At 52.5% G+C, this 27,147-nt stretch overlaps 1 protein-coding gene across 1 annotated transcript in view; it reads right to left on the minus strand.

Moving 5' to 3' along the window:
• Positions 1-573: 573 nt before the first annotated feature.
• Positions 574-27,147, minus strand: part of ELFN2 (extracellular leucine rich repeat and fibronectin type III domain containing 2) — a 63,381-nt gene continuing 36,807 nt past the window's right edge. Inside the window, exon 2 of the mRNA XM_007062632.4 lies at positions 574-3,675. Coding sequence (XP_007062694.2) covers positions 740-3,145 — 2,406 coding nt within the window. The 5' untranslated portion in view covers positions 3,146-3,675 and the 3' untranslated portion in view covers positions 574-739. The remainder of the gene's footprint in view (positions 3,676-27,147) is intronic.

A 27,147-nucleotide genomic window follows, 5' to 3' on the forward strand; every position in this document is an offset into this window, starting at 1 on the left:
TGCACCGGTGGCGGGTAGAGCCCTGTGCTGTGTGCCCTACCTCCCTTCCTCAGTGAACAAGGGAGGCTGATGTGGCCACAAGCCAGGAGACCCAACCCCAAGCTCAGGGAACCCTAATGGAGTCCAAGGTGGAGGAAAAAGAGAGAGAGCCTCCAGTTACATGCTAGAGTCTGTACAAACCCCACAAGTCTTGGGGAGGTGGGAGGAAGCCTTGAAGACCCCCAAACCCTTAAAATGCCAAGGAGGGGCTCTTTGTTTTGTGACATCCCCCATTTTCTCTTGGTGGGGGCCTCCCCCAAGGGAGCAAGCAGGAGCCCCACTCCCATCCTTAAAACCCCCCCACAATCTGGAACAAAATAACAACAGGAACATAAAAGCAATGGTTAGTGGTTTAGTCTAGGCCTGGTTAGCATCCTTCTCTGCCCTCTGCCCATGCCTAACCCCCTCTTCGTCCTTCCCTCCCGCTAGCCCGTCAGCATCATTACCACAGTGTCAAAGCAGGCAGCTCCTCCCAACCAGCTGCAGGAGGAACAATGGTCCCCATAACACAGGAGAGACAATTCATTGCGGGACTTTGTTTTTTGTTTGCCTTTTTTTTTTTTTTTTGTAAACTTTGTAAGAAACGGTTCTCGGTTCGTTTTTGTCATGGCGGGAGGGGCCTGTTCGGTTTTTGTTCACAGTCAAGTGGTTCTTCTGTTGGTGGTTGTTGGGTTTTTTTTCTTTCCTTTTAAACAGAGAGTCACAACTTCTGCTGAGCGGAGACTCCTTTCCAGTAATCCAGGATGTCGTGCAGATCCTCATCCTTGGCGAACTGGACTTTCTTCCGCAGGGCGTGGCCGGCCGCCATGTAAACCTCCTCCCGGTGGTGCTTCTTGTAAGGCCGGAAGCGCTCCCAGATCTTGTGGGTGCTCTCGGACGAGTACTCGGGGCTGGAAGAGTAGCCCGAGAAGTAGTGTCTGGGGGAGAGCTGGGAGTACGTGGAGTCCCGCTTGGAGCGGGAGAGAGGCTTAAGGAACGACACCCGCTGGCTCAGGGTGTCGGCGCTCTCCTCGTAGTACAGGGCCGGGAAGGAATGTCGGTGCTCGCTGCAATGGTAGGAAGGTTTGACCTCCAGGTGGTGGATGGCACCCGGGGACACCAGGGGAAGACGATCCAGGGGGCTGTTGAGTGGGCTGCCTTTCTCGATGTACTTGGAATCTGACTTGCTCATTGGTGGGTGGTCGGGCACATCAAGGCTGAAGACCTTGGCACTCTTGATGGAGCCGCTGGATGAGATGCTGCAGGTCTTCCTGGCCACAGCCGCATCCGCGCTCAGCTGGCGCTGCAGGGGGTGGTGGGAGCTCTCCTTGTAGGGTGGCGACAGGAAGCCGGGCCGCTCCAGCCCACCCGAGGAGCCGGCAGGGATGGACTGGCACTCAAATGCCATGTCCGAGTCGACACCACTCCCTCCTCCCAGGAAGGAGGCCGTGTCCAACTTGAGGGCGTCAATGCAGTTGTTGATGATCTGGTTGACCTTGTCCACCTCCTTGGCGATGGTGGAGATCTCAGCTGCCGAGCCTTGGCCGTTGTCGAGCTCACGCAGATCATCGTCCCGCTGGGCTCTCTCCAGCGCATCCCCGCCGCCCGTCCGCACCTCAATGTAGTTGCCCTTGGTGGTAACTTTGGGGGTCTCCATCCCAGCCTCCATTGACTTGGACGGGGGCAGCTTCTCCCCGATCATGGAAGGGATGGAGGACATCCGCGAGACAGGGATGACGGGCGGCTCGCCCAGCTTCTGCGAAGTGTGGACGATGGAGCTGGTGTCTATATCCGAGCCATAGCGCATCTCCAGGATGGTCTTCTTGACGTTGAGGGACTTCTGCTTCTCTTCCTGCATCCTTCGCTTCCTCAGGCAGTAGTACACCACCCCCAGGACGATGACCATCCCGAAGAGGCAGCCCAGGATGGTCATGATGTAATGAGTGGTGGTGGAGGTATTGGGCACTGGGTCCTCCCTCCCCTTGCTCCTGGTGGCGAAGGACAGGCAGGTGTGATTGTAGCGCTTGGAGTTGCGGATGGAGGCCACACAGAAGGTGTAGTCCGTGTGGGCCTTCAGCTTGCTAAGGGTGACAAACTCCTTCTTGTTCTTCAGGGTCGTGACATCAGAAACGTAGCTGTTGTTGTACTGGACCAGCACGTACATCTTGCTGAAGGGTGAGGGGATCGTCACCACCAAGGTGGCTGAGGTGATGGTTACGTGGTGCAGCTTGATGCTGGGGTTGAATGAGGAGTCGGTGGTGGAGGAGGCCGGGGGCTCGACAGAGAGGAAGTCCCCGGGGTTGAACCCCGAGTTCTCATCCAGGTCTCTCTGGGAGTCGGGTGTGTAGGGGGTGGGGTTGATCCTTGAGAGGGATGGGATGGTGCCTCCCCGGCACATGGACTGGAAGATGGTGATGGCGTTGCGGTTGTGGTGGGGTCGAGGCATCAGGAGCGGGTAGCCGGCGAACTCTCGGGGGGTCTCACACTGCAGCCGGTCATAGTTCTTGGTGACGTTATTGAAGACCACCAGCCAGGTGAGGAAGCTGTAGAGGCTACAGTCACAGTTGAAGGGGTTGCCAGCTAGCTCACACACCATCAGGTTGCTCAGGCTGGTGAAGGTGTTCCCCTCCAGCCTGCTCAGCCGGTTGGAGGACAGGTCGATGCTGATCAGGCTGGGGCACTCGGAGAAGGCGGTGGGTGTGACCACCTCGATCAGGTTGTGCTGCACGAAGAGGAACTGCAGCCGGGCCATGCCGCGCAGCATGCCCTCTGTCAGGTTGGTGAGCTTGTTGTAGCCCAGCTGCAGGACCTGCAGGTTGGCCTGGCCCATGAAAGCCCCGTCCTCAATGTAGGAGATCTCATTCTTGGTCAGGTTCAGGTCGGTGAGGTTGCTGAAGCGGTTGAGGGAGGAGTACAGCACCACCTTGAGCTTGTTCTCATTCAAGCGCAGGTCATGCACTGTGCTGTTGATATGCTGGGGGATGGTCTCGTAGGGAGGCTGGTTCTGGCTGCAGATGGCCAGCCACACGTAACCCTTGTCCCCCTCGATCAGCCAGCAGTCGCCACGCACCATGCCGGGGGAGAACACGCAGAGCAGGGCAGCTGCCCACAAGCCCAGAAGCAGCATGTTCGGATGCGGCACCCCCCCCTCCCCCTGCCGGCAAAAAGGAAAACGAGCCTCCAAAGAGCAAAGGGAGGGGACGAGAGGTGACGCTCCCTTGGTGGTTAGCGATAGGAGGGCACAGGCACCTCAGTTCTATCTGGTTCCGTCACCAACATTTTTCTTTCTCTCTGCGCCAACCCCGGGGTGTAGAGCAGCAGGGGGCAAAATCCACTCCTTCCTGCCGCTCCCAATCGGGGGAAAAGGGGGGGCGAGCGGAAATCTGTGCTTCTCCTTAAAACAAAACAAAAATTAAACAACTAATCTTCTTGGAGGCTCAGGAACGACACCTCCCCACACCCTCTCCGCCTTCCCCCACGACCCCCAGGTGTCTCGGAGGAGCTGCCTCTTCTGTCGCTGGGCTCCCTGGGTTGCTCCTCCTCCCCCTCTCCTGGGTCCCCTCCGAGATGCTTCAGAACTTCAGATCAAACATCTTGAAAACAAAAATATAGAGAGCTAGAGAGCTAGCGAGCGAGCGATCCATCTGTCACCGGAATCTGGAAAGGAAACACATGAGAGACAAGTGGAGGCATCAGTCAGGGGGGCTTTGAAATACGGAAAAAGACAGCTAGGGTTGTTAGTTTCTTGGGGACAGGGAGGAGCAGAAAAGAGAGCGTTGTGGGTGGGGGGAGGTGGTATTGCCTGCTACACTGATAAGCCTTGGCAAAGGGATCCCTTGCAACATAATCTTGTATCGGTGATAGCCAGAAGGGTTCTTGGGTTTCATTATGTAATGGAATCACAGCCTGGTTGCGGGGGGCGGGGTGGGGGGAAGGTGGGATGGAACAGAGGGAGGGACACGGCTGTGTTATGATCGGCTTAAAACTCCAGAGCATAAAGAAACACAACCCAAGCCAACCCAACCCCAAGGAGTTTCAGCGGCTGGTGTAGAGAACGGAAATTGCGCAGTACACAAACGTGCGCGCGTATTGACGATAAATAAATAAGAATCCCAACTAAATGGGGTTTTTTTCCTTGATGCAAAATGATAAATAATTCATTGGTTGCATAACCGCTCTCGTTCCGAAAATAATTCCCTCGTCTCAGTGCAGGCGAGGGTTGGGGACAACGCGGCCTTTGCAAGCAGGGCTCAGAGAGGGAAGTCTGGAACCGGGGGAGAGGGGGTTGTGAGCGCCGGACACCCATGCTGGAGCAGAGGGCTGCGTTGGCACAGGGCGGATGGGGGCTGTCAGTCAGAGCCCTCCAGCAACGGTTGGCTGCTTTACTTGGCATGGGATAGGTATACAGAGCTGCACCCCAGTGTGGTGTGGGCAGCATGTGCTGTATTATTAATTTTATTTGTGCTCTTGTGGTGCCTACTGCCAGGGAGGGAGACCAAACTATTTCCTGCCCAGGTTGGTTAAAGAATCCAGCCAGCTTCATTAGGATGAAGGGAAAGGATCATCAGCCGCTTTACCCCACCTTGGGAGAGCACCCCCTGCTGGTGGCAGGGAAACATTGCTGTCCCCCCCACTCTCAGGCTCGGAGAGTCATCCTAACCTGGAAAATAGCACCCCCTACTGACACCAAGCCAACATCCTCCCTGCTCCATCCTGGAGTCACCTCTTCCCAGGAGCTGCCAACACACCCCTCTCTTGTGAGAGATCCCCTGCTGGTGCCAAGGAGTCATTTGCAGTCTCCCTTCTCTGGCCCAATCTGCCCTTCTCCGTTCCACGCAGGAGCACCACCTGCTGACACATCCCCATTCGCCCACTGACCCCCTCTCCCACTATGCTCTCAGTGCATCCCCAGCCTTGGCTCAGTGCCCTCTGCTGGGGGCTAAGGAGACATTCCCATTCTCCAACTGGGGCACGGGTGGGGGAGCTATAAGAAATAAGAGAAAAAAAATGCATCTTAGTTATTTAAGATTAAGGATTCTGTCTTCACTCTTCTTTTTTTTTCCAGGGATGCTCACTAAAGATATTGCTAAACCCTTTGCTGCTAAAGCCCAACCAATTTCCAGTGCAAAGACCCGAAGGGCAGAAAGAATGAAGAGGTGGCCTGGGGGGGGGGGTTTGGGGGAGCGGAGAAGAAACGCAAACCCTTGAAGGAGGAGGCTTATGTCTGTGGAGAGATCTGAGCTGATCTGGGGCTGCAGAATTACCAGGGCAGCCGGATTAAGGGATCAGAGATGGTGTCAGAGAGAGACACTTACATATTCAATAACCCAGAAAGGAAAACCAAGAGCCAAAGGGGAGGGCAGGGGGAGGAAGGAGTGGGGCAAGGGCAGAGGTTGAGCGGGATCCAAGCAACAAGAGGGAGGAAAAGACCCCTTCCCCACCGCTGACTGGCTGAGGCCTCCACCCTTATTCCGCCTGTTACCATCATGCAATGGCCCCTGGCTGAAGTGCAGGTTTGCTGTGGCCAGGGACTGTGCTGTAGCCAGTGGTGCTGGGTTCCAAGGTCTGGCTCCTCTGTCTTCAAGTCTTAATGTAATAATAAATAATGCCCTGTCTCGGCATCCCCCTGTGGGTCAAGGGAAGGAGGCTCAGCTGGCCCCAACTGGGTCACTGCTGATTTGCTCCTGTCGCTCCCTAGCGCTCTTCCCCACCTCCCACTGGAGCTGGCTGTCTCCCTACCTAGGTCCGTCTGAGTGGTTTTTGCTGTCCCGCCCCCCTACGCTGTTCTCTTTGGCCCTCCCTCTCCCTTAGCATGGCCTCTGGGTTCCCTGCTTGCACGCACCCAGCCAGCTCCACGAACACAAGGGAACGGGATAAGCAGACAGACAAATGTAGTTTCCAGAGACAGCCCCAGGAGCAAGGCTCCCAACACACCCTCAAGTGGACTGTGGGAGCAGCCCCTTGTGGGGAGGGGAAGAACTGAACTGGGTTTCTCTCTCACACACACAAGTACCTCTACCTTTGCTACTGTTTGGCTTGGCAACCTCCCCTTGGCTAGTTGTCCCCGATGCAACCCCCCACCCCTCTTCACCATGGATGCAGTGCCCAGACTCTGTTTAGCCCTGGCACGCTGCTACTGGCTTCGGCCCATTTCATTCTGTTGGCTGGAACTGACAGCAAAGCGGGAACTGCCGCAAGCTCCCACGCTCGAGTCGCCGGGCCAGCTCTGGGGTGCGGAGCCACCCGAACACTGGTGCAGGGTGGCGCCTGCACAGCTGAAGGGGAGGCGGCACCCAGGACAGGCCCGAGGTTCCTCTCTTGCAGAGGCAAGCCTGGCTCGGCCAACATGACTTGTGCAGAGGAGCCCCGTCCCGCGCTAGTCAGATCTGGCTGGAAGAGAAGGCGGTGGCTGGTGGGGAGGGGGAGGAGGAGGAGTGTGCCTGTAAGGGCTGGGGGGGCACCACGGCACAGTAGTCGCCTGTGGCCTCCCCATGCTTGGCCTCTACTCATGCTGGATCCCTATGCAGTCCCCCTCCCACGCAAAGGGACAGCAGCTTCGCACTCCCAAGGGTAAAGGGCACAGGATGGGAGAGGTTTTCCCAACCCCAGCTCTCCCATCTCCGTGCCTTGGCTCCTGGCTCATTCGTAGGCAGAGTTCCTAGCCAATAAACTGGCCGGTCGTCACATTCCTGCAGCAAGCTTCACCAGCCCCCTCTCTCCTCCTGGGGCGACCCCCTGCACTGTCCTCCAGGGCAGCACCCCACGATGCCTCTCTTTCCTCCGCCCGTTCCTGCCTCTGCCATCACAGCCAAGGCATCCGCCACTCAGGGGCGGGGAAGCGGACCATGGTGTCCTGCAGCCAAGCCCCGCTATAAATCAGCCAGCAGATGAGTCCAACAATCCCAGAAAACAGCAGTGTCCTCAGTATTGGCCGGGAGGGTGCTGACACCACACTTGGCCACAATCCTCCCTCTTGTTTCTCCAAAGCCCCAGCAAGGGAGAGAATGATATGCGCGGTGGGTGGAGGGAGCAGCTGCAGACTAGGGTGGGGAGAAGGGGCGTGCTGGGGAAATGCAGGTAAGAAGGGAAGCCCCATGGGGTTGGTGTGGAAGGAACCTCAGGAGGAGATGACACCTCTCCCAGAGCAGAAGGTTGCGGCCCCCCAGATAACTTCCTTTGTGACAAAGTGGGAATTTTTTGGTAATATTTTTATGAAGCCTGTGCATGCCTCAATTTCCCCTATACTTTGCATTGCTACCCTGTGGGGAGTGGGGGGAAAGGATTAAATTTGCTCTCAGGGCAGCTAACAGACAGGGGTGCGTATGTGTTGCCGAGCTGTCTGAGCGGACTGAATGAGTCTGAGAAAGGACTGGCCTAGGCTGACCCATATCACTGGAAAACCCGAGAAGACACTGGAAAGCCCAAACGCCGGGCTGCTGACACCTAGCAACAAACCACCCAGAGGAAGAGTTCCCCGCCTCTCAGCAGGGAAGCTGAGCAGCTTGAGAACAAAGGCTGGAAAGGCGGGAGATGTAGGTTATGGAGGAAGCTTGGGGCTCTCTCACCTGGGAACTGACTAAGGAAGTCAGAGAGAGACCCAGAGCCCGAAAATGGAGCTCTCGACAGCTGAGCTGGTGAATTGCTCGGGGCTGACCACAGAGGACTTTGCTTTAACCTTCAGTGCACTGTGCTAACCTAAGCACTTCCTATGCTGCGTTCCAGTTGACTAATAAACCCCACTGTCTGGACAACACTGCGTGAGCGTCCCTGACAAGTGCACAAGTCTCTACCAGGGGTCTGTCAGTCGGACTCACTGAGCAGAGCTCCCAGGGTGAAGCAGGGGTGCTGAAGGCCCAGAGGGTCAGTCTCAGGAGGCTCTGAGACCGCGTGGCCTGCCCTGAAGGAAGAGTGAGACCCCTGCGGGGTCTGGCATATCTAAGGGGTTCCTCCACCAGACTGTTCAAAAGCTGGAGGCGTAGCACTGATCCTGTGGATCCGTGACAGGGGGTCAGAGGACTGGGGGGTTAGTGAGCCAGGGTGGTATGGAGGAATCGGGGGGTGTCAGTGAGCCTTGGGGGATTGGAGGGGTCAGTGAGTCTGAGGGGATCAGGGATGTGGGTGGGGCTCAATGAGCCAGGGCAATATGAGGGGACTGGCGGGGAGAGTCAGTGTTTCAGGGGGATTGGGGGTTTTAGAGGTCAGTGAATTGGGGGGATCAGAGGCAGTAAGTCAGGGCAGTGCCAGGGGACTGGGGGGTCAGTGAGTCAGGGGTTTTAGAGGTCAGTGAGTTGGGGGGATCTGGGGGCAGTGAGTCAGGGTGGTGCTGGGGTATTGGGGGGTCAGTGAGTCAGCAGTAATGTGGGTTTTAAAGTGAGTCAGGGGTATCAGGTTTTAGAGGTCAGTGAGTTGGGGGGATCTGGGGGCAGTGAGTCAGGGCGGTGCTGGAGGATTGGGGGGTCAGTGAGTCAGCAGTAATGGGGGTTTTAGAGGTCACTGAGTCAGGGAATGGGGTGGGTTCAGTGTGCCCGGAAGGTTCAGGGGGCCCAAGCGCAGGCCCCGTGTGTCAGTGAAAGCACAAGTCACTAAGGGAAATCCTGGGAGTTGGGGCCTGCGTTGCTAACGTGCCATTCGCATCCCCTCCCCGCGGGGCCCAGCGCATTAGGAAGCCGGCGCTTATTCTACCATCACATAAACGGCGCTAAGAGCCTCCCCATTAGAAATTTATGCTTTAAAAACCCACCGAACACTACTTGCTCCCTGCGGGACTGGAAATCCAGAAGCAGGCTGAGCCGCCCTCCCTCCCTGCCTCTCCACGCCCTGTCCAGATGATTGCTCACCTCCACATACCTGCCGGCCTCTGGCTGGCTCTCTCTCCTGCACTGGGGCCTGCTCTGTTTTCAACTGGGCTCTCCTCCCCGCCCCCCCATTTCCCTCCCCTCTCTTTTGCTCTCTCTAATCCCTGTGCAGACTCTCCCCGTATGAAGCTGGCACTTATGCCCCCCAATATTGCTCTGCCCCACCAAGATTTGTTCAGCTTTTGCCCCGTGGCTTGTTATTTGAGTTCCAACCACCCCGAGTCAGTGACGTGCCGCCTAACCCCCGCCAGGGCTCTGCTTGGTGGGTAGCTTCAGATCACTCCCTGCCCTTCTGTACTGGCACAGATACAGCTGGGTCCATATACGGCTGGTTCAAATGACAGCTCTCTCCCTCACCCGGGGCACTGCGGGATGCAGGAGAGCTCCCACTGTCGTAGCCCCAGCTCACATGGCTCTAGTCCTGGCTGGCACGGACAGGGCACTGCTATGAGGAAGCTCACAGTGCTAGAGTGCCCACTGGTACTGGGTGGGCGCTAAGCTGAGGAAGCTCCCACTGTCTGAGTGTCAGCACTCAGTGATGCAGGGCTTCCCCAAGGAGGTGCACGTTGCAGAGGGCTCAGCTGGCATCGACAGGGTCCAGCTGCAAGGAAGCTGGAATCTTGGCTGCTAGAACTGAATGGGGAAGTTCCCACTAGCTGCACCCCAGCCAACAGGGCACTGCCATGCAGAAGCTTCCATTGCAAAGGTCTGGGAGCACACAGATAGGCCACTGCTGCATAGACGCTCACGTCACTGGCCCCGGAAGGGACACACTGGCTCAGGAATCCGGCAGTGCAGGAGTATGGGCTGGTTCTAACAGGGTACAGCTGAGAGGCTGCCTCACGGTATTGGACTCCTAGCTACTACAGGCAGGGCACTGTGACAAAGAAAGTCTCCCAGCGGGCACCGCTGTGAGGAGGTTCACGGGCAGGAGTCCTGCACGGCACCACTGTGGGAAAACTAACTCCTCTGAAGCTCTGGTCGATATTGAAAGGCACATTGCTGTGAGGAAGTTCAGGGAGCCTGCACCCTGGTTGGCACTGACGGGGCACCACTGTGAGGAAGTTCAGGGAGCCTGCACCCTGGTTGGCACTGACGGGGCACCACTGTGAGGAAGCTCACGGAGCCTGCACCCTGGTTGGCACTGACGGGCACCGCTGTGAGGAAGCTCACGGAGCCTGCACCCTGGTTGGCACTGACGGGCACCGCTGTGAGGAAGCTCACGGAGCCTGCACCCTGGTTGGCACTGATGGGGCACTGCTGTGAGGAAGCTCACGGAGCCTGCACCCCGGCTGCCACTGACAGGGCACCACTGTGAGGAAGCTCACGGAGCCTGCACCCTGATTGGCACTGACGGGGCATCGCTGTGAGGAAGCTCACGGAGCCTGCACCCTGATTGGCACTGACGGGGCACCGCTGTGAGGAAGCTCACGGAGCCTGCACCCTGGTTGGCACTGACGGGGCACCGCTGTGGGGGAGCTGGTATGGCTGAAGGGCGGAGCTGGGCACTGCTCAAAGGAAGCTTTCAGCACAAGTCCTCCCCAGTGCTAATATGGAAGGGGCTGAGCTCAGCTGACAACCCAGAGCCACCCTCTTCTCCACACACCTAGCCTGAGGCAAAAGAACACATATCCTCTGTGGTGAGGAGCACAGGAAAATCTGTGCAGAGCCTAACATCTTCAAGGAAAAAGAAACCACACCGCAAGGAAAGGAATGATGTAAATAAGCCCTTTGCAGCGATAATATCCCTCATCTGTCGGACAGGAGGAAAGGGAAAGCTCTGGAGAGATAGTTAGAGCAGCTCAAGAGTTTAAGAGCACCACACAGATGAGGGAGCTTTCAAAGAGGAAATCTTATTTAGGAGACCTGAGGGCTGGAGAAATGGTCTTCCATGCAGGAGCCACTTCCCAGGCAGGCCAGAGAGAACACCCTCTGTTTTCCCAAGTGACCCAGGCACTTTATATATTCATAGCACTACTAAAGGTTCAGGGGAATTTGCATCAACTCAGTCCACCTGGAGAACCCGCAGCAGCTCCCAGCAGGGAAGGGGAAGGTGGGCACAAGAAGGGGAGGGACAGGGCAACAGGAGACCACAGGTTCTGAGAACAGTTATTAGCATCAGAGCTCTCTGCATCGCTCTGCCTGACAAGGGAAGGGAGGGCTTCAATGTCTCTCCTCCATGCTATTCCCCTGGATTGCACAGGAGAAACCAATATGCACAAGAAAGCAGAAAGTGCTGGCTTCAACAGGAGTCGCTGGAGGGAATGGGGTGGGAGTGCTGGCTGTGGGAGAGTTGCTGTAGGAAACGGGGTGGGAGCACTGATTGTGGGGGGAGACGCTATAGGGAACAGGGCGGGAGCGCTGGCTGTGGGGGGGTTGCTGGAGGGAACAGGGTGGGAGCGCTGGCTGTGGGCGGGTCACTGGAGGGAATGGGGCGGGAGCGCTGGCTATGGGGGGAGTTCTTGTAGGGAACGGGGTGGGAGGGCTGCCTGGGGGAGAATCATTGTAGGGAACAGGGCAGAAGCACTAGCTGAGGTTGGTGTCGCTGAAGGGAATGGGGAGGGAGTGCTGGCTGTGGGGGAATTGCTGTAGGGAACAGGGTGGGAGTGCTGGCTGTGGGGGGAGTTCCTGTAGGGAAGGGGGCAGAAGTGCTGGCTGTGGGGGAGTTGCTGGGCGGAAAGGGGCAGGAGTCCTGCCTGGGGGACAATCTTTGTAGGGAACAGGGCAGAAGCACTGACTGAGGTTGGTGTCACTGTAGGGAACGGGGCAGGAGTGCTGGCTTTGTGGGGCGTCATTGTAGGGAACACAGCGGAAGCGCTGGCTGTGGGGAAAGGTCTCTGGAGGGAACAGGGTGGGAGCACTGGATGCAGGTGGGGGAAGGGGGAGTTGCAGCAGGGAACGGCCAAGGAGCCCTGGCTGTGGCAGGGAGGCAGCATGCTGGAGAAGGCCAGTCTGCAATCCGGCATTCCCTCCCGCAGCACAGCTCTTGTCTTTGGGATACAAATAAATGAAGTTTGCCCAGGTTCCTCCACTGTTTCCCCCTCAATATCCCACTCCATGCTCTGAGGTCTAGCAAATCCCTGACCTAGACACTCCCACTCCTCTCTCATGTTCCTTCTTTGTCGTTCCCTGTGAGAGGCCAACCTCCAGGAGACCTACTCCCATTTCATCCCTTCTTGGGCAGCGTGCAAACTGCATAGCCCATCCATCTTGAACTCAGGCACAGACCCGCACGGGGAGAGGCATTGCTCCCAAACTTGGTACAACTCTGCACATGCCCTGCTCATCATGGCAGCTAGATACATGCATTTTGCTCTGCCCCCAAAATCAGAGTGAAATTACGATCTCTGGCTCCAAAGCACAGACCTCTGATTCGCCAGGAGCAGTGCCAAGCACCTACGCTCTGTGGCTCTGCCACAGAAGGGGTCACGTGCTCACTTGGCCAGTGAGTTACACTTACAGCTGCACCTTTGTTTTGAACTCACCCTCTTCCAAGGAAAGGGATGCAACCCTCCTCTCTGCATCCTCAACACCTGGGCGGCAGCAGCAGCTAGGCACTGCTGGGGAGGACTTTCCCCCACCCACCAGAGAGCTAACACTTGACATGCATTTTGACACAGCCTTGCCTCTCTCCCTCCCCACCTCCACTTGCTTTAGAGCCTAGGTTTTTTCTTCCATTGCCAAAACACAATGACTGTTATAATTAACAGATTATCTCAGCGCGACAGCTGCAGTCCTTTGAAAATTAGGTTGAATAACAGGATCCCGGTGTATGGTAATTTCTTTTAGTCTCCAGAATATTTCTCTCTCTTTCTCTCTCTCTTTCCCTCTCTCGTCATTTTTTCCTTCCCTCTCTCACTCTCCCTGCTCGTCGGAGTTATTTCTTTGGGGTTAGGTGGGTTTTCTGGGTACGCTCTCCCTCTGTCAGCTTCTTTCAATCTTCTTTTACTATCATCCTTCCAGATGAGACCAGGGTTGCAAACAGGAATGTAAACATGGCAGAAACAGAAGCACAAGTGGCGCCCAGATACCAGGGTGATGGGCACATAAGAAAGCCCAGGCAGCCCACTCATCTACTAGGGTAATCAGCACATAGGAAAACCCAGGAAAGGAAGCCAATGGAACTTTATTTGCACCATATTTACAGACAGGATGGCTTTGGCAACTCAATTCTACTGTCCCCTAGGTACATCACACTGCTTCACTGATCAGTCTGTATCTACCCCAGCCCAGCTGTGCCACCCACCCACTGAATCAGCAGTAGCACTGAGTCACCCTATCCCTCTCAGAGTGGGTACTTCCACCAACAAATCCTAGGGCTCCTCTCACCAAGCGAGTGGCTCTCCCACTTAACACTGGCTTCAACCATTATCCACCTACATCTGTTTCTCTATGAACTACATCAGCTCACTCTATAATTGCCTTGAACCCATTCAAAATCCTCCACCTAGCAACACCATTCACTAAAACCATATGCAGGACTGACTCAACACTTCTCACTGAACGACGGCTCTTTCCTCTTCAAAAATGAGCGACTGCATGGAGTTATTCTTCCCTGCCTTGTTCAGCACAGCCCCAACACACTCACTCAAATAACCCCTGCTTCATACAACCCAAACTCACTCACCTCCTCCATCTGAACTCAGTACAGCCACAACTCACTCATTCACTCATCCCTACACCTACGGAGTACATCCCAACGTACTTATCCACTCCTCCCTACGTCTACTCAATACACCCCAACTCACTCGTTCACTCCACTCCACCACTACTCAATACAGCCCCAATACAGTCATACTTCTCCCTACCTCTATTTAATACAGCCCCAACTCATTCTTCCAGTTCTTCTTACCCCTGCTCAGTACAGCCACAATCCATTCATTCACTCCTCTCTAACCCTACTCAACACAACCCAACCCACTCATCCTTTACTCCCTATACCTACTCAATACAGCCCCAACTCATTCAGCTGCTCCTCCTACCTCTACTCAATACACCCCCAACTCACTCGTCCACTCCATTTCACCCCTGTTCAGGAGAGTCCAAGTTACTCATTCATTCCACCCCCAATCAGTACAACTGCAATTCATTCATTCATGCACCCATACTCAATTGAATAGCAACTCTCACATTTGCACCATTACTCTGGAAAATCAGAGTAATTCAATACACTGTCAGTCAGTCATGCTAATTCTGCAATAATGCTCCTCCTCTTCACTCTATAGTCTTCCTCTCATTTGAGTAAAGACCCTTGTCCTTCATTCCCTCTTTCTTTCTCTTCAGCCCCGGGCATGTTCACTCCAGTTACTGAACATCTCCTCATTTATTCAGTGTTACTTGTCCAAATATTCTCTTTATTTACGAATCTCTCTCTCCTTCAGTAACATCCGCTTGTTCAATGCTATGTGCCACTGATACTCAGACTGAGGCTCGGGAGCCGCAACTGTCTCTTGAACACGTCTCCTGCGGCTCCTTGCAGCACGGTATTAAAACACTGTGTGATTTAAGCATTAACCAAGCTAAGTTATTAATCAATCAGGATGCTTTTACTATGTTATTAACCAACTGTGGAATACTTGGTCGGTCATTTTGATGTGAGAATAATATATTACGTGAAACCATGAATTCACACTACTGTGACTCTTCTGGGTAACGCTGATCGCTAATTTGGCTCCTGAACCACTGAGGTCTGAGTATCGCTGCTCCATAGAGTCTTGTTTACTTATCCAATAATAATGATTTCCTAAGCAGTGATTCATACCCCCATTGGCAATTACAGTTCTCTTCATGCTTAGAAACATGCTTTTTCATTTTCCTACCTACGATAACCTGTGTCTACTCATTACACTACACTCCCTTCAAAAGCCATTCAAGGAACAGATGATCAGTGTAAAATAAATCAATAATGAAATAAAATAATAAGATTGATGTATATGTTTTTGCACTCCTTTTTAGGTATAGGGGTCAAATCCAAAGCTATTATTGCAAGTCACCCAAAAGCTGGGGGATTCAGATAGAAGGGGTCCCCAAATTCACACCCTCCTTAGTTTTGGTTTATCCCTCTCTCAGCTCCTTACTCTCTATTCTACACTTTTTCCCATTCTTTACTGGATGTAATAGTAGTAATGGTAATGCCCAGCTGAGATCAGGGTTCCACTGTACTAGGCACTGTACAAATACTGTAAAAGACAGTCCTTCCCCCAAAGAGCCTACAGTCAAAATATACAAGACAAACAAAGGTATCATAGAATCATAGAAGTGTATGACTGGAAGGGACTTCAAGAGGTCTTCTAGTCCAGTCCCCTGCACTCAAAGCAGGACTAAGTATCTAGACTATCCCTGACAGGTGTTTGTCTAAAAATCTCCAATGACAGAGATTCCACAACCTCCCTAGGCAATTTATTCCAGTACTTAACGACTCTGACAGTTAGGAAGTTTTTTTTTAATGTCCAACCTAAACCTCCCTTGCTGTAATTTAAGCCCATTGCTTCTTGTCCTATCCTCAGAGATTAAGGAGCACAATTTTTCTCCCTCCTTCCTGTAACATTTCATATACTTGAAAACTGTTATCATGTCCTCCCTCAGTCTTCTCTTCTCCAGATTAAACAAATCCAGTGTGTTCAATCTTCCCTCACAGGTCATGTTTTCTAGACTTTTAATAATTTTTGTTGCTCTTCTCTGAACTTTCTTGAATTTGTCCACATCTTTCCTGAAATGTGGCACCCAGAACTGGGCATAATACTCCAGTTGAGGCCTAACCAGCATGGAGTAGAGCAGAAGAATTATTTCTCGTGTCTTGCTTAGAACACTCCTGCTAATACATCATCCCAGAATGATGTTTGCTTTTTTTGTAACAGTGTTACACTGTTGAATCATATTTAGCTTGGGATCCACTATGACTCCCAGATCCCTTTATGCAGGACTCCTTCCTAGGCAGTCATTCCCCATTTTGTATGTGTGCAACTGATAGTTCCTTCCTAAGTGCAGTACTTTGCATTTGTCCTTATTGAATTTCATCCTATTTACTTCAGACCATTTCTCCAGTTTGTCCAGATCATTTTGAATTTCAATCCTATCCTCCAAATCACGTGCAACCCCTCCCAGCTTGGTATCATATGCAAACTTTGTAAGTGTACTCTCTATGCCATTAACTAAATAATTGATGAAGATACTGAACAGATCCGGATCCAGGACCAATCCCTACGGGACCCCACTTGATATACCCTTCTAGCTTGACTGTGAACCACTGATAACTACTCTCAGGGAACAGTTTTTCAACCAGCTATGCTCCCACCTTATAGTAGCTCCATCTAGGTTGTATTTCCCTACTTTGTTTATGAGCAGGTCATGCGAGACAATATCAAAAGCCTTACTAAAGTCAAGATATACCACATCTACCACTTCCTCCCTATCCAAAAGGCTTGTAATCCTGTCAAAGAAAGCTATTAGGTTGGTTTGACATGATATGTCCTTGACAAATCCATGCTGACTGTTACTTAGCACCTTATTATCTTCTAGGTGCCTGCAAATTGATTGCTTAATTATTTGCTCCATTGCCTTTCTGGGTACAGAAGTTAAACTGACTGCTCTGTAATTCCCCAAGTTGTCCTCATTCCCCTTTTTATAGATGGGCACTATATCTGCCCTTTTCCAGTCTTTGGAATGTCTCCCGTCTTCCATGACTTTTTGAAGATAATCGCTAATGGCTCAGATATCTCCTCAGTCAGCTCCTTGAGTATTCTAGGATGCATTTCATCAGACCCTGGTGACTTCAAGACATCTAACTTGTCTAAGTAATTTTTAACTTGTTCTTTCCCTATTTAACCCTCTGATCTTACCTCACTGGCATTCATTATGTTAGATGTTCACTCACAACTAACCTTTTTGGTGAAAACTAAAAGAAAAAAGTCATTTAGCACTTTTGCTCTTCCCACATTTTGTTTTTTCCCCCCTCATTGAGTAAGAGGCCTACCTGGTCCTTGGTCTTCCTCTTGCTTCCAATGTATTTGTAGAATGTTTTCTTGTTACCCTTAAGTCTCCAGCTAGTTTCATCTCGTTTTGTGCCTTGGCTTTTCTAATTTTGTCCCTCCATACTCGGGTTATTTGTTTATATTCATAAAGGACTGGTATCCCCATGTTACAGATGGGGCGCTGAGGCACAAAGAGATTAAGTGACTCACCCAAAGCCCCACAGGATGTCCGTGGTGGAGCAGGGAATTTAACCTAGATCCCCTCAGTCACAGTCCATCTTTGCTCTCCGCAAAGCCCTCATAAAAGGCCCACATCCATACCTTATTATGCCCCTTGCTCATCGTCCAGTCCTCATTCCCTCTACCTCTGCTCATACTTTCGGGCCTTGAATCAGCAAACCACTGAAGCACATGCCCAACTTTAAGCACATGCATAGTCCCATTCCAGGGCCCAGATGATTCTTTCTAAGCATCCATACTGATCCTACCCACATCTCCCAAACACAAGAGATTCTTCCTGCCTGGGTGCTCCCTCTTGCCTTTGAGTGATCCATCTTCTTTCTCTCTCTTCTCCTCTCCCCCTTGCTTCTAAAAATAGAGTCTCCCGTTTACTACTGACCGGACACTCCAGCCTGTCATGTCACCCTTCTTCCCCTTTCCCCTCTGGTGTTCCAAAAATACCTGATGTTCCTTTAAAGAGGGAAGTTAGGTCAGGGCACTGCTGTCCATGGTGCTGAAACAGAGCACTGGCAACAAGGTCTCCGGGGTGTGAAAGAGCAGGACTGTGGCCAAAACTATGAATTGCCATTGCTGATCTTAAACACAAAAAAGAAGCTTACAAGAAGTGGAAGATTGGACAAATGACCAGGGATGAGTATAAAAATATTGCTCGGGCTTGCAGGAGTGAAATCAGGAAGGCCAAATCACATCTGGAGTTGCAGATAGCGAGAGGTGTTAAGAGTAACAAGAAGGGTTTCTGCAGGTATGTTGGCAACAAGAAGAAAGTGAAGGAAAGTGTGGGCCCCTTACTGAATGAGGGAGGCAACCTAGTGACAGAGGATGTGGAAAAAGCTAATGTACTCAATACTTCTTTTGCCTCTGCCTTCACGAACAAGGTCAGCTCCCAGACTACTGCACTGGGCAGCACAGCATGGGGAGGAGGTGACCAGCCCTCTGTGGAGAAAGAAGTGGTTCAGGACTATTTAGAAAAGCTGGATGTACACAAGTCCATGGGGCCGGATGCGTTGCATCCAAGAGTGCTAAAGGAGTTGGCAGATGTGATTGTGGAGCCATTGGCCACTATCTTTGAAAACTCATGGCGATCTGGGGAAGTCCCGGACGATTGGAAAAAGGCTAATGTAGTGCCCATCTTTAAAAAAGGGAAGAAGGAGGATCCTGGGAACTACAGGCCAGTCAGCCTCACCTCAGTCCCCGGAAAAATCATGGAGCAGGTCCTCAAGGAATCAATTCTGAAGCACTTAGATGAGAGGAAAGTGATCAGGAACAGTCAGCATGGATTCGCCTGACTAATCTAATTGCCTTCTATGACAAGGTAACTGGTTCTGTGGATGAAGGGAAAGCAGTGGACGTGTTGTTCCTTGACTTTAGCAAAGCTTTTGACACGGTCTCCCACAGTATTCTTGTCAGCAAGTTAAAGAAGTATGGGCTGGATGAATGCACTATAAGGTGGGTAGAAAGTTGGCTAGATTGTCGGGCTCAACGGGTAGTGATCAATGGCTCCATGTCTAGTTGGCAGCCTGTTTAAAGCGGAGTGCCCCAAGGGTCGGTCCTGGGGCCAGTTTTGTTCAATATCTTCATAAATGATCTGGAGGATGGTGTGGATTGCACCCTCAGCAAGTTTGCAGACGACACTAAACTGGGAGGAGTGGTAGATATGCTGGAGGGTAGGGATAGGATACAGAGGGACCTAGACAAATTGGAGGATTGGGCGAAAAGAAATCTGATGAGGTTTAACAAGGACAACTGCAGAGTCCTGCACTTGGGACGGAAGAATCCCATGCACCGCTACAGACTAGGGACCGAATGGCTCTGCAGCAGTTCTGCAGAAAAGGAGCTAGGGGTTACAGTGGACAAGAAACTGGATATGAGTCAACAGCGTGCCCTTGTTGCCAAGAAGGCCAATGGCATTTTGGGATGTATAAGTAGGGGCATTGCCAGCAGATCGAGGGACGTCATCGTTCCCCTCTATTCGACATTGGTGAGGCCTCATCTGGAGTACTGTGTCCAGTTTTGGGCCCCACACTACAAGAAGGATGTGGAAAAATTGGAGAGAGTCCAGCGGAGGGCAACAAAAATGATTAGGGGACTGGAACACATGACTTATGAGGAGAGGCTGAGGGAACTGGGATTGTTTAGTCTACAGAAGAGAAGGATGAGGGGGGATTTGATAGCTGCTTTCAACTACCTGAAAGGTGGTTCCAAAGAGGATGGATCTAGACTATTCTCAGTGGTAGCGGATGACAGGACAAGGAGTAATGGTCTCAGGTTGCAGTGGGGGAGATTTAGGTTGGATATTAGGAAAAACTTTTTCACTAGGAGGGTGGTGAAACACTGGAATGCATTACCAAGGGAGGTGGTGGAATCTCCTTCCTTAGAAGTTTTTAAGGTCAGGCTTCACAAAGCCCTGGCTGGGATGATTTAATTGGGGATCGGTCCTGCTTTGAGCAGGGGGTTGGACTAAATGACCTCCTGAGGTCCCTTCCAACCCTGATATTCTATGATTCTATGAAATACATCTCCCTGCTCCATATTAATTCCCCGCCATTTCCACAATCAGCTCAGCTCAGTTTTCCAGGTCAAAATGAGATTCTACTTCCCTCCATTGAGCCACCAGCATGGGCCTGAGGTCTGAAATTTATAATTCACATTGACAATACAGGCTGGGGTGGTCCTGCTGGCTTGGATAGAGGCAGGACAGCAAGAGTGGCTTCTGCAGGACTCACTAAAGTGTTTTCTAAGTCCTTGGTTTTAACTGTAAGCAAAGCAGGAAGCACTCAGGAGGCAGACACACCTGAGAGATGGGACAAGTACTCATGGTATCCCGGTCTCAGCAAGGAGCTGGAATCCCCTCATTATCTCCAGTTCTATGGAAACAGACAAGTGGAAAGAGGGGTTACAGCATGAGGGATGGAGACGGCTGTTTGGAAGCGAATCCATGGGATAGTCCAGCTATCTACCCATATATTTATCTCTGTCTCTATGCCCTGTTGCATCAAACACCAATTTGAGTGGTTGGTAAACAAGTTAGGCTGTTCAGCTGTCCCATTAATTTGCTCCTTGCCTCACTAGTCTACCTGTAGTAGGGAAAAATGTATGTTTGGAAATTGGCAGTGTTGGGTATAGAATTACCAGGCTGGGGGTCCACTGACTGCTAGAGAAAGAGAGAGAGACAGACAGACAGAGAAAGATTAAATATTGCAACATCCATGCCTAGATATTATGATTATGGGCACATTAGAAAGTAGAAAAAAAAGAAAAGAAAAGAAAAAGAAAAAGAGTCCAAATTAATTTCGGAGTGATATACTGAAAACAAAACAAAAAAAGGGAAAGAATTAAATACGCATTGACGGGAAACTGGGAAAGAATAATTTTTTATGCACTTGTTAACATTTGTGAAGTAAAGTAACCCAAAATTTATGCCATTAATTTGCATGTATTACATTTTCCCCCCTGTGCTGCCAGTTTATAGTCTCTGTGAAACCTTTAAAAAGTTGTGGTTTTCCCCCTTCGCTTGTGTTAATTAACACTTGAGAAACAGGTTTTTGTTTTGTTTTGTTTTACACAGCTGCTGTTGTACATCACTAAACTAATCATCAGATGATCCCTATGCCTTTTTCCATAGGCCACTTCTGGTGCCTTCCCATTCACTTGGGTGGGAGGTGACCCAGGGTCCACTAAACCACATTGTTAACTAAGCGTGCCCAGAAGCAGGAGACTCATGCCAATCATCTTTCCAGTTTGCACCAATTGTCACGCAGAGGAGCTTTCACTGGGGATGGTCTCTGACAGATGAAGAGTTAACAGCTCCAAACCACTCATGCTATCACATTGCCATGCTGAGGCACACTGTATTTACATATTAGTAGTCACTAGGGTGCTTTGAAATCGGATTCCCGGGGGAAATCTAGCCAAAGACTCACTGAGACTCCTAATGAAACGACTGACGGCCACACCAGGGAAAAGAAACCAGTGTTTGGACTACAGCATATTCTCATGCTGGTGGTAGAGGAAGGATTATCCCCTGGGTGTTAAGGACCCCTGCAAAGCCCCAGATCTGGAGCAAGCATTCAATAAATTCAATTCAGGTTCTTCCCCTCCTCCCAGGGGCTACCCCCAGAGTGCATTCCAAGGACCACAGCAGCCCTGTTCAAGTTCGTCCCCACCTAGGTAAATCCTGGTATTCCCATTGCAGGCAGGCATACATTATTCCCAGGGAGCTAGCAGAGTTGGAGAGACCCTTTTCTGCCTGACTCTAGCACAGAGTGTATCTGTCAGATCCTCTTTGAGCTCAGCAGGTATCCCAGCATGTGATTTTCTGTGCTCAGCTGGAGGGGAGTCTTAGTCCTGGCCTCATTATGTCCTGACTTTCCCTGCGTGTCTCTAAGGCCCCATCCTTACCGGCGCTACAATGACTTGTGTTAAGCAAGAACACAGGTTTTAAGCCTGGTTTTGACACTGGTTTGTTCCCAGTGGTGCTGGCCAGCCAAACCTTCTTAGAAACCAGTTCAGCTAGGACCACGATTCCGCTGATGTTCAACATTGATCCTTGTGGGCAGGGCCTGACCCCCTCTCAAGAGGCACGGCCCCTTCTTGTGCAGCAAAGGCAGGGAACAACATTGAAACCATTAATCACTTCAACAGTGAAGATGCTTCCCCCTCCCCCACCCCACCCCCAAACCTAATTCTCTGCTTTCAATCAACTGAAGGCTCTGGCAGGCACTTTATTGGTATCCAGGGGGGTCTCTGTTGAATTGGAGCGGGGGGGGGGGGGGGGGTGTGAACCAGATTTCTATTCTGACATTATTACATTGCGGCATGGGGGTGTTAAGCACTGGGGAGGATACTTTCATTTACTCGCTGGCTTTCTGTTGCCTTGGCAACACGAACAATGAATCCGAACCAGGAATCCAGCTGCCATGTGGTGGTAATGGGGCGGGGGTTGGGTTCCCACCTGTCTGTTTGTTTGTTTGGAGGGGAGCAGGGCAAAGTTGTGAAGAGCACCAAGGTGACAAAGGGAGCAGGGATTGACTCCTACACAGATACACACCTCCCGCACACGCCAACAACACAGACACCCATGCAAACAGACACACGGCCTCCACACTGAGAAATGCAACCACACCCCCTCCGGCGTCCATGCAGGCACAAACAGATACACAACAGACACAACCTTGCAGGCACATTCACATGAACACACAGATACACCCTTGGCTTTTTATTCTTGCCATTAACTTGCACCCCCTGCCCTCCTGGACTACTGTAGCTCGTTTCATGCACTTAGACACAGAGTGTCCCAGGCTTCAAACTCAGGGCTCTGAAGCACAAGGAATACAAGAGGGCCATCCCTGCTAACTTCGCCAGAGAAGGGATTTTCCATCTCTAACCTGTGCCAAAAGGCAGCCGTGGTTTGCCCGCAGCCTACTCACTCTCCCAGGAGATGCCAAGCAGTTCGCAGCACGTGCCTGCTCAGCCCCTCCTCCTCTGCTAGGCAGCTGGCATCACCGTGCTCCCATTTACACCTTTCAGGACTTCAAACTAGGGATCTGGCTTTGACTAGTGACAGGCTGTTCCACATCTGTGACTCAAAGCCACCTGTCCCAGCCAGGAGCTGCCTCCCCCATTACAGTCCCTCAGCTGCTTCCCCTGCCTCCACCCCAACCCGGCTGGACAGCTGAGGGCCCTCATAATCACGGCAATTCCCCTCCACTTCTCCAGGCCAGCCCGTCACAGACACAGCCTTCTGACCACGGGGAATGGAACGGGCAACTCACGGGAGCCCAGCTACACACCCCCAAAGGGGGGCACTGTACACCAACGCTAAGTGCTGCTTTGTTCCTTGGCCCCCTGGCGCCACAGTTCTCCCAGCCTGGGCCGTGTTGGGTGTATCTCCCGCGGGACAGGCGAGAGTGGCAACCCCACGCACACCCTTCCCGGCCAGCTCTGGGGGAGCGAGCGGAGCAGTGAATTGAATCCCCATCCTGTGTTCCCACGCAGCCTTTGGGCTGCTGCCACTTACACTCCCTTTCCCATGCCCCCCTCTGAGCCCTGGGAGCAGAGGACAGCTGTGGTACAGTGCCATGTGGGCATGCCCCCTCCCTGCCCTCAATGGACCCCTACACTGGGGGCTGAAGGCAGGGCTAGCCCAGAGCCTGAATGCCAAATCTGCTCCAGCCAGAGGGGAGACTGGCTTCACCCACTTCCAGGCTGCCAGAGTGGTATTAAGGGGCCTTCGTGTGATGGGGAATCAGCCCCCCACCCTCAGAGGGGGACTCTGCCAGGGGCAGGATCAGGGTTCCCGTGCGGTAGAGAAGGAGGCAAGGCCTGAGTGAAGCTGGAGACTGAATTCCCGTCAGGCCTGGGGCAAGTGCCTGGGGGTGAGGGGGTCAGACCTTAGGGGAGCACTGCATGCAGAGGGACGGGAAGTAGAGGGGATGCCCCACTCAAGCTGGCAGAGGGCAAGAGCCCTTTGCATGGCAGAGCCAGGGTTTGTTGTGGCTGGCACAGCATTGTGTATGTGTGTGTGTCAGAGGGCGCTGCCTCCTGTCCACCCCACACCCACAGGGCTTTCGACTCCCAATTAGGCTCCTGGCTGCCTCCCATCCTGTGACTCCAAACTCTCCATCTGCTCAATTAAAAAAAAACACCACAGGAAAGGAGAAAAACAAACACTTAATTTCTAATCTCATCAGTCCTCTCGCTAATTAGCACCCTCTGAGCTCAGGCACAGGCTTCCTGAGACACCGGTGGGGCCGGTAATGACCCCCGACCTGCGCACACATATGTAGGGAGAGGAGGGAGGGGGAAGGGGGTTTCCAATCCCTCCAAATAGTGTCGGGAGGAGGTCACAGGAGCATGGAGGCCTTGTTTGCTGTTGGTTTGAATCTACTTTCATGCACTCTCTCTTTCCCCCCACCCCCCTCCTCCCCCCCAAGTAAACCAAGAGAATGGGATTCTGGGGCAACGCCCCTTCTTGGCAGGATCCCTGGGGTGGGGAGGATGGGTTTAGGGGAGGGAAGGGGACTGGAGCAGATTTCTGTCACCGATCCCACCCTGAAACACATGCTAATTTGTGCCTCCCGCAATCATGTCAGTGGTAATGAAGGGCTCCGTTCAGGACACACGGGACACTAATTAGGGGGCTTCCAAGCCAGCATTGTGTGGCGTGCTCTCTAAAGGGGGGGTGTTCTCTGCTCAACGGCGGAGTTTTGGCTGCTATGGCTGCGGCTGCTGGGAAGGCTCTTCCACCCTCCCTTCCCCCCCCCATCTCCCATGGCTACTCTAACATGGTAGCAAGCAAGTTGCGGGTATCTGGTGTGAGCAGCCCCCAGCCAGCCCGGTTGGGGTTTGGTACCAGGCGTATGATGCCAGGGGAGGAGTTACAGAAGATAGGTCCCTACTGCTCTTGGAGAGCTGGGGAGACAGAGGAGAGAGGGGGAAGGAGACAGAGGGCAGAGGACGAAGAGGAGGAGAGAGAGCACGAAGGAGTGAAGACAGAGAGAGAGATGGAAGATGAGCCGGACCACAAGTGAGGGAAAGAGAGGAAACCGGAGAGAAGAGGAGACACTCAGAGAGACAAAAAGAAGAGGCAGAGACAGCACGGTACTCATGCCAACTGGAGCTGGTCATGCCAAGCTTGGTTCCGAAACCAGCCCCTGTATTTTGGGGAGCAAATAACCGCCTGACTCTGCTTTCCTCATTCTCCAGAGCGTTTGGACAAAGTGCTCTTAGCCTCTGGGTCCTCTGCAAACTGCGCACTCTGACCCGTCACTGGCAGGGCTGTGTGGCTGGCTGGTTGTCTACATCCCATCGCGTTACTGCTGCTCACCGATCGGATGGCTGACACGTTTTCAACGGGACGATAGCAAGTAACGGATCAAGCGCTTGCCGCACAATCGTCTGTGCAACTTCAGGGACTCACAGGCATTTTCACAGACACCTGGCGCTCATCCAAATACTGATGACTAATGAGTTCCACAACCACACAAATCAGAGCAAGCCCAGCTCGTGGGCACATCAGCCTGTCTATCTAGGCACCCATCTGGCCCATGACACCAGAGCATCTGAGCACTGCACAGCACTCCCTGGGAGGAGGAGAAACACTTGGATTCCAGTTTTACAGATAGGGAAGTGAGATATGGGGGGGATTAAGTGACTCACCCAAGGCCACACAGCGAGTTTGTGGCTGAACTGCAAATTGAACCCAGGACTCCTGATGACTGGTCTAAGACCCTAGCCACTAGAACATTCTTCCTACCCTAGGAAACCTTCATGAAAGGTGTGGTGGTAAGTATCACAGTGCTATTAAACAGGCACAGAGTTAGAGACAGAAGGAGAAGGACAGACAGAGAGAACTAGGGACAGAAGAAAAGGAGGACTTGTGGCACCTTAGAGACTAACCAATTTATTTGAGTATGAGCTTTCGTGAGCTACAGCTCACGAAAGCTCTCTTCTGCAGTTTCCACAGTATGCATCCGATGAAGTGAGCTGTAGCTCACGAAAGCTCATGCTCAAATAAATTGGTTAGTCTCTAAGGTGCCACAAGTCCTCCTTTTCTTTTTGCGAATACACACTAACACGGCTGTTACTCTGAAACCTGTCACAGGGACAGAAGGAGATTCATGGCAAAGGAGAAAGAATGAGTGGGAGAGACAATGAGAGATGAGAGGAAAAAAGCATAACTTTCCATTGTCTTCAATGGGCTTTGGATCAGGCCCAGAGAAAAAGAGAGAACAAGGGAAAGAAGAGGAGGAGGAGAAGAGAAAGAGAAGGAGAGATGAGCAAGGGAGAAACCGAAAGAGATGAGAACGGACTCCGAGAGACAGAGACAGAGACTGAGAGGTGCAGTTTGACTAGTGCTGATCAGCAACGTGCGAAGTGCTGCTATCCAACGGGCCACAGGGTGGCACAGAAATCCCAACCGGCCTGGGCTAGCCTAGAGGCTGCCCACAAGCTGCTTTCGTTGACTCCAGGGTGGGGCCCACACCACCGTGTTCTGATGAGCCAGGACCTTGAATGTGGCTAAGCGAGCCCAGTGCTATCCTGCTGCCACCTCCTAGGGATGCCAGGCTGGACCTCCTGGGGGTGTCAGAGGGCATCACTGCATTAGAGCCAATGTAATTTACACCAGCTGAGGATCTGGCCGTGCCACTGGGCTAGCTCTGGTGTACCAGCCGCTCCCTTCCCGGACATGGCCGCTCACTAACACTGCCATCCCCAATTTCCATGTAACATTTGCAAATTCAAATCTCGGGCTTTATGTAAAAAACATGGTGTTTTCTTAGAGCCAAATCTCCCAGCTAACGAGTCTGAGCTGGTGATGAAACCTCAGCATTCTAGGAAAAATGGCTACCTGCCCCACCACCCTTCACTCCCCATCACTCAGCACTGTACCATTAGCAGCCCCATTCTCTCCTTCATGCACAACACTTCATCCCCGCCCTGGCTCCAGCAGCCCCTACGAGCACCCACCCTTTGGGGAGACTCCAGGATTAGCCAGTCTCTCCATCTCCCTTGCTTTCTCTCTCCCCCCACCCTTCTCTCTCTCCTTCCAGAGAAAGCACCCCAACGCATCCACCCACCACTGGGGCAGGACTGTATCATGGACAGGGCAGCCCTGCCTCCCAGGAGATGCCTGGCATCCCAATGCTTCCCTCAGACGGCACTACCTGCTGCCCCAGCAAACGGTATCCCTGTAGCAACATCCCCAGAGTCACTGGGAAGCAGGGGGCTCTGCAGCAATGAGTGTGGGACAAGAGGTCAGGACACCTGGGTTCTATTCCTACTGGTGTTACCATCTCGCTGTGTGATGTGGGCAAGTCCCTTTGCCTCTCTATGCCACTTCCCCCCGCCACACAGGGGTGTTGTGTTGCAAAGGCTACTGCATGTCTGTTCAGTGTTTTGGAACAGGCGAAGTGACCTCTATGCCATGAGTCGTGGTGTTACAGGAGATGGGCTCTCCCAGGAGTGCCTCATAGGAGACCCCAGGTGTTCTCAAAGGAAACACCATGCTGAGCTAGGAGGGGAAGACCAGGGGACAGGGCACCGCCACACATCCCCGCAGGGGT

This window comes from Chelonia mydas, chromosome 1, assembly GCF_015237465.2.
Source record: "Chelonia mydas isolate rCheMyd1 chromosome 1, rCheMyd1.pri.v2, whole genome shotgun sequence".
Classification (NCBI taxonomy): Eukaryota; Metazoa; Chordata; order Testudines; family Cheloniidae; genus Chelonia; species Chelonia mydas.